Genomic DNA, 12,500 nt, shown 5'->3' on the forward strand with positions numbered 1-12,500 from the left:
CTGATGTAATCTGATGTACGTACATATCTGATGTAATAAGTTATTAGGGTATTAGATACAAGTGTACATCTGGATGAACAACAAATATCCATTTATTTAAGCCCGACACTTGGAAACAATAAACAGCAAGTTTCCCATCAACTTAAACAGCGAACTGGGGCTCAGATTTACATCAGTCCAGTTTTCATCCAAAAGAGAGGCGCTTGTATTTCCTGCTGACGTTATCGATTATTACAAGTCGAGAACTTTGAAGTTCCCAACTAGATTATCATTTAGATCTAGATATCATGCTAAATCTCATCTCTCTCTCTTTTTGTTTTTTTCCTTCAGAGTTTTTTTGAGGGTCAGTCGGCTTCGTGGGATGTGGCCAAGAAAGAGCAGAACCGAACCAAAAATCGCTACGGCAACATCATCGCATGTGAGTTTCTGATAGGAGAATATACAAAAACTGCTGCTCATTCTACTTCTTCTTCTTATTATTATTATTGGTTTATTTAGGTTAATGATGGAATGATTTTGGAATGAAGCGAGGGAAAACAACGAAAAAGAACAAAAAAACAAAAATATGAACACGATATATCCATTCATAAATACAAACAAATTACACAGGAAATTAAAAAATATCTATTTAAAAAATTGGTCATGTCAGCAGTATTTCCTTTAGAATTGTTGGATTTTGGTTATTTATTTATTTGTCACATATTATAATTAAGTGTTTATAAATAAATAATTAATTTATTTAAAAAAAGTTCAAAAAGTTTCTTATGATATAATCTAGCGAGTCAAACTGGGACTTGTGATGAAATGTGAATGAGGGTGTAAAAGCGATTGACAGAAGTCTTAATCATAGACGCCAATCATAAAGGTTTTTTTAAAAAAGGCCGCACGTCCATGAAGGACGATTCCGGCCGAGGAGACGCATCCTTCTGTGTGAACTGTAAACACACTCCCATTCACCAACACCACTTGCACGTTACAGGAACTCGGCTGGGAGTTATCGCCACATCCTGACCTCGCTCCAAGACATTCCCGCACGTTTAGAAAAGTCATTTAAGGAGTTCCTGGGAGGCCAGCGTTCCAGACGTGAAGTTTGGGCGAACTGAGAAAATGTTCTACCCTGATGGTGTCCAAGCATTAGTAAAACACTGGGATAAGTGCATTAGTGTAGCTGAAGATTATATAAAGAGATAAAGGGAGTGTTTACTCTCAGGAGTGCCAGGGGTAGCTCAGTGGTTAAGGCATTGGACTACGGTTCGGAAGGTCCCAGGTTCAAACCCCACAACCACCAAGTTGCCACTGTTGGGCCCTTGAGCGCGGCCCTTAACCCTCAACTGCTCAGATGTGTAATGAGATAAAAATGTAAGTCGCTCTGGATAAGAGCATCTGCCAAATGCCTAAATGTAAATGTAGGACTGTCTACTGTTATACTGTAATGTGCAATCAAACGTCCTGCTTTGACTCGGACACACCTAATATGTAAAAAAAAAAATATATGCAGTTTTAGTGCGAAATAAAGCAGATGTGTTCCTGCGGGTTCCTATTAATGCGCGTGTTCGTATGGTGAACGTTTCCAGACGATCATTCTCGGGTGATCCTGCAGCCGGTGGAAGACGACCCCTCGTCCGACTACATCAACGCCAACTACATAGACGTAAGTGGCGCTGTGTGTCCCTCCTCCTCCTCTTCCTCCTCCTCCCTTGGCGAAGGTGTGAGAAACAGCTCTCCCTCTCTCGTATGTCAGCATGCGTTCCTTCTCCAGATTTATACACTATTCTTACGGTTTTCTTTCTCTTGCCTTCGGTGGAGGTGCTGCTAGAGACTCACTGACTCATCTGTTGTGCTCTCTCTCACTCTTACGCTCTTGATTTTGGGCCCTAGATTTGGCTGTACAGGGATGTAAGTAAATTTTCATTTCCTGTAGGACACACACACACACACACACACACCCACACACACACTTACACAAATACAGCCGTAACACCCCCTTGCCCCCTTTAATGCTTTTAAACCATCTGCATGGTGACTGCATGGCCTTTTTCCCCTCTCTGCAGCACACACACTCGTTTATCTGTCTATTCTTTTTTCCTCCCTCGTCATGGCTCTGTGTTCCATCGTTTTCTTCATAATGCACTCATTTCACACTCATCTGCCTTGGTTACTTTTGTGTTGCAGTTCCTGTATCGCTGTCGATTTGGAGAGGTACGAGTTGATTATGAATGACGCTAAACTAGCTCGTGCTCAGGTTAACACTCTGGATGACGCGGTGGTCAACATGTTAGCATCCTGATAGCAAGATAGTCGCAGCAATATGATGTTCACTAGGGCGTTAACGTTAAAATGTTGTAATAAATAGAAAGATTAAAACGTTACAGTATCTGTAGCTAGGTGATGGTAAGGTACCGTTCGCCGCATACTGGTAAGAATCTCAGTATTTAAACACTTGTATCTAGATAACGGAATTGACGAGCTGGATTTAGACGTTTAATATCCTGGCATTAATCTGGATTAATTATCAGTGGTAAACAGTGTGCAATTCGTCTAGGCAAATATTTAAATAGCAATAGCAAGGTTTAAAACTGGTTTCTAGTTAGAAATCTAAAATAAATCCTGAATCAGCACTGTTAAAGATATTAGCGATGAACAATTTGAAACTACGTAGCAATGATAAGGCTACGGGATGGTATTTAATATGTTTAAGGTCATAATAATAACAATAATAACACTAATATTAGGAAACCTATTATTAGCTAGCTGTACTCGGGACAGGCTTTATTTAGTAAAAGGTTTTGTTTTTATAAACATTTGTTACCCACCCCCACCTCTAACCTAACTACTTACTCGTCTGGATTTTGATTGGTCGTCATTGTTGAATTTGAATGATTGTCCAAACCAATTACAAATTCAGTTCAAAGTTTGCCTAGAAAGTGTTTTGTAAGGTACACGAATGTCTAGGGGGGAAAAAAATATCAAAAGTCCACATTTTAAAGTTTATATGTATATAACTATTGCAAATTGTAGCTAACATTATAGCTAGCTACGACTTTACACAATCTATTAGCACTTGTACGCAATTTCTAAAAATCAGAGCATATGAACTTGTTCTAGTCAAACCTTTTAACTATTTCTAACACTTTACTAGTAAGAGTGTGCGTTTTGACACGAGTTGACAATTTAATGTAGTACTAAAATTCCCATTCTAAACAAATAAAACTTTGTATTACGGAGACTGAAATGTTGCTGATCATTGCTTGGGCACTTATTTACAGGGCCTGGATTTCTAAAAACACAGTAAATGATTCTCAGTATAACGCAGACCTAGTGCGAGCTAAATGAGAGCCGGCAGCTCTACAATAATGTAACGAAGAAACAGCGATTCGTCGTCTTCCCTTTATTGTTTTTCCTTTTTAGAGTGTAATTAAGTGATGAATGTGCGGCAGTAACGACCTGCCGCGCTGATCTGGACTGGAGAAACCACTTAGAGCTTCAGAATCATATAATCCCTATTAAACGAGGTTAAAAAGAAAAAAGCCAGACTAATTGATGCAGAGTGCTGCTGATGTGCTGACTGCTGCTTGTGTGGACAGCTGAGGTTTTAAATCAGTTTCCTCAAGCTCCCGCTGTGTGTGTTTTTGTTTCACAGGGCTACCAGCGTCCGAGTCACTACATCGCCACTCAAGGTGCGTACGCTGTGGGGTCTTCTGTATCTGCACTTATACACTATACTGTAGGTGTCATAAAATAATAAAATATATACTATATTCACAAAGCCCTAGAGGTCTCCAAAGTGTGTCCGATTATGTTCCAACTGAAACACCTCTCAAATCATACATCATGGCAAGCCACTGTCGATGGTTTTAAATGAGCAAATGAGCTCCTGCCCCTCCCCCATAAACCCCTTCGCGGAAGTGCATTTTTCTAGCCGGAAAAAGGACTACCGAACCATTCTGGAGGACCATGTGCACCCAATGGTTCAAGCATTGTATCCTGAAGTTGGTGCCGTTTATCAGGATGATGATGCACCAATACACACAGCAAGACTGGTGACAGAGTGGTTTGATGAACATGAAAGTGAAGTTGAACATCTCCCATGGCCTGCACAGTCAGCAGGTCTATATATTATTGAGCCACTTTGGATGTTTTGGAGAAGCAAGTCAGGAAACGTAGTTCTTCACCAGCATCACGTAGTGACCTGACCACAATTCTGCCAGAAGAATGGCTCAAAATTCGTGGTTAGAACTGGTTATTTAGATACATCTACCACCCTTTATGAATTCCTTAAAACTAGACCAAAACTTTGGTAGACAACACCAACCGCTTCCATTTGCTTTAACGTATTTGCCAAGAACTTACATTTGGCAAGCACATGACTGCTTTTTCTTCTTCTTCTTTGGGTTTATGGGTGGTTGTTGCAATACCACCACCTACTGGCCTGGAGTGTGAAGCAGAAAATTGGCAGGAAAAAAAGATTATAACTTTGTACGAGACATGACACTTAAAAAATCAACAACACGACTTATGAGGCACTAAACATGTTTCCCACATTAATTACTGATTCTTCTGGTCTTGATGGAGATTCTCTTCTGTTTTGTTCAACAGATCAGCAAGTCTTTATTTTTTAAATAACTACTTTACATGATGTCATCATCAGGTCCTGTCCATGAGACGGTGTACGATTTCTGGAGGATGATCTGGCAGGAGCAGTCGGCGTGTATCGTCATGGTAACCAACCTGGTGGAGGTGGGACGGGTATGTTTATTTATTGCCTGCTGTGGAATGACGGAGGCCATGTTCTTTTTGTTGCTTTTTCTTTCATTTATTTTTTGCGTTTCTGATACTCAGTGCATTGTGTATGCGTGATGCGACGGCCTCCAACCCGCTGCAACCCTTTGAAGAGGGATCAAAGCCACTCGAAATGGCTCAGAATTGTTGTGAAGTACAGAACGCTTTGATCTTATGGGCGGCAAATTCAGAATTTCAAAACAAAGCGAGTAGAGTTCTCTACCATAAGGCCATATTATTTGACAAACGCCATCCAGTGGTTAGGGATATGCACCAATCTGGCAACCAGAAAAATCAAAAGAACATAGATAATGGAAGACCTAATGGAAACTTCTCAAAGGGTTAACGCGTGCCTGCGACTGCATGGTTTTATGTTCGCGATGTGTGGTGAGCGCTGGTTGCTGTGGTCACCTTTAGGTCAAACCAGTATCCAGATGTTACATTATAATGTCGTCAATCCTTACACCTGGCGATAAACTGATTAGCTTGCTAGCTCGGTAGGCAGCGATTAACTAGCTGTTTGGCAACCACCGCGGTCAGCACATTTGCATTTATTATTTAATGCTTGATAATTAGCATGTGTACGCTAAACTGTGTTGTGACGTGTTTACATTGTGCCCCGTGAACATGTACGCCGGTGTGTAATGGTATACGTTACATTGTGTTTCTGTTCCACAAACTCAAACACGGAGTGATAAAGTAGACGTACTGTGAAGTTAATTAGTTTTCTTCAACATCATGGCCTGGAGTGTTTTAAAACACAGCCATTTACCAACTATTAACCAGCACCTTCTACTGTTACATTTCCTGTTTTTCAGCTCGTGTTCTCACTTACGTTATAGCAGCTATAAACATCCCGTCCTTCACCAGGTTAACTTACCAGAAGACCAGAAACTCCTTAACTACAGAAAACGTTATCAAGCTTCCTATTATACACTGTAAATGAGCTGTTACTATGGAAACCATAACATACGAGATACGAGAGAGAGAGTACATTAATATAAACCTGCACTACTCTCAGAGTGGCTGTTATAGAAAAGTAATCAACACCTTCTGACCGGACCTTCGTACAACAGTATTGGCGTGTGTCTCAGTCTTTATATATATATAGAGTGTGTATGTATATACTGTATATAACCATATTATCTTACCTGGCTTTGACCCACGTGTTTCCACTTCAGGTGAAATGTTATAAATACTGGCCGGATGACGCGGAGGTGTACGGAGACTTTAAGGTGACGTTTGTGGAGGTGGAGCCGCTGGCGGAGTACGTGGTGCGCACCTTCACCCTGGAACGAGTGAGTGGGACTCCTTCCACAGTCTGACACCAGGATATACAGTACAGCGCCTAATCCACAGCCACTTCATTTATACTACTGAAATCAGACCGTTTGTGTATTCAAATGTATTAATTACTGATTTATTTATTACAAAACACCTAGTTATAGTTGATTTAGATTAGCTGTACTGTATATACTATATATCTTACATTTTTACATACCGAAATTATTTGTAAAAATGTTAAATCATTTCATTTGAGATTTCATTCGTCTTTATTTTATATAATATATAATCATATTTGTTTTATTTAATAAATGCATATTTTATGAAATAATTTTATATACCTGAATAACTAACTTTATTTTACTTGCTTGTATTTAATTAGTTGTTTGTTTGGTTGTTTTAGTTATTTGTAGGTAATTATTTGTCTTCGTACAGTTATTTAGTTAGAATTGGTGCTAGAAAGTGACTCACTTAGATGTAGTGTCCGTAACCTTTTTGAATGAAGATCTTTTAATGATCTTAATTGTAATTCAGATGGAACTTGGCCAATTTAGATTTCACATGGAAATTATAATTATTCTAAAATGCTATATTCTTAAGATACTTTGCAACATGAATTTGACATGGTTACAGACACTACAGATTAAATTTTTTTTTACTTTAAGCTTTTAACACATTTAGCAACAGTTTTCACTGAGGTCATGTGTTTCTAGAAGCTTAGACAATTTCAGTGTCAATACTTAAAAAGAAATATGAATAATTAGCATTTTAATTATTGATTTTTGTTTGAAGTGAGTCAGTATAACGCTGAAAAGTTTTAAATCATCTCTCCAAAACGGCTGAAATTAGCAACTTGAAATTGGTTTGTTTTGCCTGTGAAGTAGTTCATGTTAAACACTAGTTTTATAAATAATTTTTTTTTTTTTTTATGTAAATAATGCAAGGAACGTTAAATGTGATATGTTTAGAACTGCTTTCTGCCATGTGTGTGTGTGTGTGTGTGTGTGTGTTACTAACACTCACTCCGTTCTCTACAGAGGGGGTTTAATGAAGTGCGCGAGGTGAAGCAGTTCCACTTCACCGGCTGGCCCGATCACGGAGTTCCCTATCACGCCACAGGACTGCTGTCCTTCATCCGCCGCGTCAAGATGTCCAACCCTCCCACTGCAGGACCCATCGTAGTGCACTGCAGGTACACACACACACACACACACACACACACACTGGGGTTCTTCACTTAGGCACTTCCTCTTGCATTGCACCATGTGCTAGAGTAATATTCTGTAGAACTCTGTGTGTGTGTGTGTGTGTGTGTGTGTGTGTGTGTGTGTGTGTGTGTGCGCGCGCTCCTATTGCAGAACAGCAGCGCACTTAAACCCACATCCTGTGCACGCGCACGTATACACACACAGACATATGCACACACACACACACACCTACACACACACACACTCAGGTTTCTTCCTGTAGAAGTCTTAAATTTTATTTTCAATTTATTTAAGACTGTTCGAGTTAAAAGGAAATTAACAGTAATTAAAAAATGAAGATTTTTGTTTTTTGGCAAAAAAGTAACTGTTATAAGATAATATCTTTTGACATTAGTGGCCAGATTATTAAAAGAATATACTGGAAATAAATAAAACTGAACTTTAATTTACCTAATGTATGTTATGACGTATTATAGCCTGTGTGTGTGTGTGTGTGTGTGTAAATAAAAGTAAAAATTTAATTATCCCTCTGTTATAATTTGAAAAATTTCCTGCAAATAAAGTGTTAATATCAGTATTGATTATCATGATGATGATGATGATGATGAGGTGACTTCCTGTTTGTCAGTGCGGGGGCGGGCCGTACAGGATGCTACATCGTGATTGACATCATGTTGGACATGGCGGAGCGTGAGGGCGTGGTCGACATTTACAACTGTGTTAAAGCGCTCCGGTCACGGCGCATCAACATGGTGCAGACCGAGGTGTGTATGTGTAATCACACACACACACACACACACACACACACACACACACACACACACACACGGTACTGTGACTCCAAACTCATGCTCAGTCCATAAATCTGGCTAACATGTGTGAGTGTGTGTGTGTGTGTGTGTGTGTGTGTGTGTGTGTGTGTGTGTGACTCAGGAGCAGTACATCTTCATCCATGACGCTATCCTGGAGGCGTGTCTGTGCGGCGACACGGCCATCCCAGTGTGTGAGTTTAAAGCTGCGTATTACGACATGATCCGCATCGACTCGCAGAGTAACTCCTCCCACCTCAAAGACGAGTTCCAGGTGATTATCACACACACACACACACTTTTTTGTATGTTCAGGATGTATGTATGAACACCTTAGTGTGTGTTGGAGTACAGCCTAAATGTGTGTGTGTGTGTGTGTGTGATGGATTCAGACGCTGAACTCCGTGACCCCTCAGCCCCAGCCTGAGGACTGCAGCATCGCTCTCCTGCCCAGGAACCATGAGAAGAACCGCTTCATGTCCAACCTGCCCCCTGACCGCTGTCTGCCCTTCCTCATCACCATCGACGGGGAGAGCAGCAACTACATCAACGCTGCGCTCATGGACGTAAGCTCCACCACTCTGTCTCTTTGTCCCTCACTGCATCTCTTGATACGATCTCCACCCCTGTTTTACTCCATCCACCCCTCTATCTCTTCATTAAGCTCGCTATCTGTCCATTCATCTATCACTCTGTCACTCTCTAGGTTTCTCCAGTCCTCTATCACTTCATATACCTCTTTGTCTCCCCATGCATCCCTCCATCACTCCATGTGTCTATCACTCGGCCCATCTCTCCATCCATCCATCACCCTGAACATCTCAATCACTTCATCCACCTCCCTCCATTTTTCCATCAGGCTCCCTGTCTCTCCATCCATCTCTGTATTTCCTTGACTCTGGCAGCACCACACAGACACTCATCTAAACATTTGATTATTTAGGAGAGAAAGGTATGCAGCATTTCGAACTAAAATAATGTCAAAAAAGCACCGAGATCAAGGCCAGGGTAAGCTGGGAACGAAACAGAGGCCGCAATCGCAAGTTCAGTGGCAGCGTGTTGTCATTTAAAGCCTGCCAGCCGGTCCCAGTTCGGTGGTAGTAGCAGCAGGCCGGAGTTAGCCAATGGCAGACCGATAGTGTCGGTGGCAGGCTGTCATATTCGGTGTCGAAGCCAACAAAGCGGCCGATGCCTTCAAATTTCCATCAACTCCACCTCTATCACTCCATCCTTTTCTCATCAGTCCATCGTCATCACTCCATCATTTTATCCAATTCAATGAAATGTTATTTATATAGCACCTTTAACAATAGTCATTATCACAAAGCAGCTTTACATGATCAAAACAATATGGAGATGCGTTAAAAAAGTGTGCGGAAATGATCAGATTTAGAATGAATTAGAAACTCCCTGAGATGGCAATAGAAAGAAACCTTGAGAGGAACCAGACTCAACAGGTAACCCATCCTCATCTGGGTGATAACGGATTGCAGGAAGCGATCTGCACAAGTTCGGTATAACAAGAGAGGTATTTAAGTTAATATGGAGTCCAGTTTCATTATTGGAGGCTCAGGTCAAAAACAAGCCATCAGCCAACGGCAGCATGTCCTTGTTGCTTCAGTTGAAAGAGCCGATTTGGCCATCGCAGCCCGATAGCAGGGGCGGCAGCGGGCCGGCATTTAAGGTATAGTAGCCAATCAACTGCAGCAGTGGCATGTCCAGAATCTGAAGCCAGGAAGCAGACATGGCTGTCGCAATCCTCTGGCTGCACCGGCTGACCAGATCTAAAGGCATTATGATCAAAGATGCTGCAAGTTAAAGGGATGAGCTTGTGAGTGCTGCAGCTGTTTCATGCCCCTTAGCAGTCTCAAGTCTCTATTCTAAGTCTTTATTCATATAGCCCTTTATGCTACAACGTAGACCAAAGGACTGAACATCCAGGGCACTAAAAAAAAATTAAATTAAATAAAATGCGTAATACATACAATTGCAAAGTCAAGAATTAAAAGTGACAGAGTACAAATACGTTTTAACATGAGTTTTAAAAACCTCAACTGAGAATGCAGATCTAACATCAGCGGGGAGCGCATTCCATAGTCTAGGACCAACAACTGAAAAGGCTCGATCCCCTTTCGTTTTAAGACAAGTTCTCGGTACAAACAGCTAAAACAATTGGAGTACCTTTGTGCTCTACAAAAGTTCATACACACCAAGTCCTTAATATATTCCGGGGCCAACTCATGAACGGCTTTATCAACGTACAACAACACCTTGTACTGAATTCGATGGTTTACAGGAAGCCAGTGAAGCCTTTCGAGAACCGGAGTAAGTTGCTCCCTTTTCTTGACACCGGTAAGGAGCCTCGCTGCAGCATTATGAACCATTTGCAGCTTCGATATAAGTGATTGGCTGATACCTACATAAAGAGCATTGCAATAATCCAAACGAGAAGAGATGTATGCATTAATCACCTTTTCCAAGTCAGGAACAGACAAAAAAGACTTCATTTTCGCAATAGTCCTTAACTGGTAGTAGCAATTTTTTTCGACATTTTTAACCTGGTGATTGAACATAAGAGCAGAGTCAAAAATTACACCTAGATTTCTTATTTTCGGTTGAACATAGGTTTCCCAAGGGCCAAGAAAATCAGTTGAAACCCTATCATCATTGTTTATCCCAAAAACCAGAACTTCCGATTTGCTAGTATTTAACTTCAGGCAGTTTTGTTCTAACCAGCTGATCACCTCCTTAAGACAGAGTACCAATGATTGATTGGGTCTTGAGGCTCCAGCACTGATCGGTAAATAAATCTGAATTTCGTCTGCGTATAAATTATATAAAATACCGTGTTCAGTGTGAGATTTAAGGCCAGAAGGTTAATTATAGTTCAGTGGTAGCTAGGCAGGCCAGGGTTAAGAGCGAGTGAGCCAATGTAGCTATTGCATTATCAGAAGGCATGGTGGCCTATCTGGAATCTGACATGAGGAAGCAGCCATGGCTATGTCATCGCCGTGGCTGCAGTGGTAGTCCAGAACCGGAGGCCTTGAAGTCGAGGGAGCGGCCTATACCTTTACGGCAGCTGAATCACGGGACCAGGCTGTAACTAAGAGCTAACACAGTCCATTAGCGTTTGAACTGCGGCAAGAGCTCAGCGGTAATAAGCACTTCTCAATGCTGCGGCACTCACTGCATGCCATTTCTAGCCCAGCACTACTGAGTTTCTTCTGAACTCTAAACTAATATTCTTTCTAGCTTTTATTGAGAGAAGAAAGTCCATAATGTGGTACCTGCTAGTCAGGTTTAGCAGCCCTGCCCCCTGACATACCTGCTGATAGGGAGGCCGCAACGCCAGATGAGCCCGTTAGTTTCAGTTTTCAGTGTGAGCAAGCAGCAAAAAATCCTCTAGTCAGTCGAGGATCAGTCCATACCTCTATCACCCCATCCATCTCTGTCACCCCATCTGCCTCCATCACTTTATCCATCTCGATCACTTTATCTGTACATTTGTATCTTTATTACTTTGTCAATCTCTTTATTTCTCCATCCATCTATCACTTACCATCACCATCTCTGTCCATCTCCCCGTCCTTCTTGATCACTTTATCCTTCTGTCTGTCTCCCCATCTGTCTCTCTATCACTCCATCCACCTTTCTATCATTCCATCCAATTGAATGAACTTTTAATGATGGTCATTGTCACAAAGAAACTTTATAAAACCAAATAAATTTGGAAATGAGTTTGAAAAATGTGAGACAACATGTATAAATTATAACTGTCACTGATGAGCAAGCTGGGCTACTCCATCTCTACAGCATTACCTCTCTACTTCTCCATCCATCTCGCTCATCCCATCTGTCTCCAGCAGTCCATTCATGTCTCTACCTCCCCATCTGTCTCCATCACTCCATCCACCTCTCCATCATTCCAGTTCTTTCCCCATCATCTTCTCATCCACGTCTCCATCTACCACTCTCTCAGCATAAACATAAACATGAACCTCATCAGTACATCATTCAGTACATTTTCTATCTTTCCACTACACGTATGGATGTCAATTTAACAGCTACATCTCCCCCTCTCTTCATCTATCTCTCAATCCATCCCTGTCTCTCTACATCTACAACTACATCAATGCTGCACTTATGGACATGAGCAGCAGCTCCTCATCCCTCTATCCATCCACCCATCCAGCATCTGTTCACCTCTGCCATTACATCAGCATTACCCTTGTGGGTGTAAGGAGGAACTACATCTCAGTCTCTCTTTCCATCACTCCGTACATCTCCCTGTGAGTGCTGTACTCCCTTCCTGGTCTTTCTGTTTACACCTCATGTTTCCATCTCCCCTCTTGTTCTCTTTCATCTCTCTATCCCTTACTTTGTTTTTACACTAAACCTCATCATCCCCTCGCAGTGTTTT

At 41.4% G+C, this 12,500-nt stretch overlaps 1 protein-coding gene across 11 annotated transcripts in view; it reads left to right on the forward strand.

Annotated features, from left to right (window-relative positions):
- Positions 1–12,500, forward strand: part of ptprk (protein tyrosine phosphatase receptor type K) — a 124,133-nt gene that overhangs the window by 104,165 nt on the left and 7,468 nt on the right. For 9 of the 11 annotated variants that reach the window (XM_053515818.1, XM_053515829.1, XM_053515869.1 and 6 more), the window contains 9 exons: positions 331–418; positions 1,575–1,651; positions 3,641–3,677; positions 4,649–4,746; positions 5,961–6,077; positions 7,101–7,255; positions 7,900–8,035; positions 8,205–8,354; positions 8,473–8,646. In XM_053515818.1, coding sequence (XP_053371793.1) covers positions 331–418; positions 1,575–1,651; positions 3,641–3,677; positions 4,649–4,746; positions 5,961–6,077; positions 7,101–7,255; positions 7,900–8,035; positions 8,205–8,354; positions 8,473–8,646 — 1,032 coding nt within the window. The remainder of the gene's footprint in view (positions 1–330; positions 419–1,574; positions 1,652–3,640; positions 3,678–4,648; positions 4,747–5,960; positions 6,078–7,100; positions 7,256–7,899; positions 8,036–8,204; positions 8,355–8,472; positions 8,647–12,500) is intronic. The other 2 variants (XM_053515825.1, XM_053515848.1) reach the window with 1 other exon arrangement.

This window comes from Clarias gariepinus, chromosome 2, assembly GCF_024256425.1.
Source record: "Clarias gariepinus isolate MV-2021 ecotype Netherlands chromosome 2, CGAR_prim_01v2, whole genome shotgun sequence".
NCBI classification, from domain to species: Eukaryota; Metazoa; Chordata; class Actinopteri; order Siluriformes; family Clariidae; genus Clarias; species Clarias gariepinus.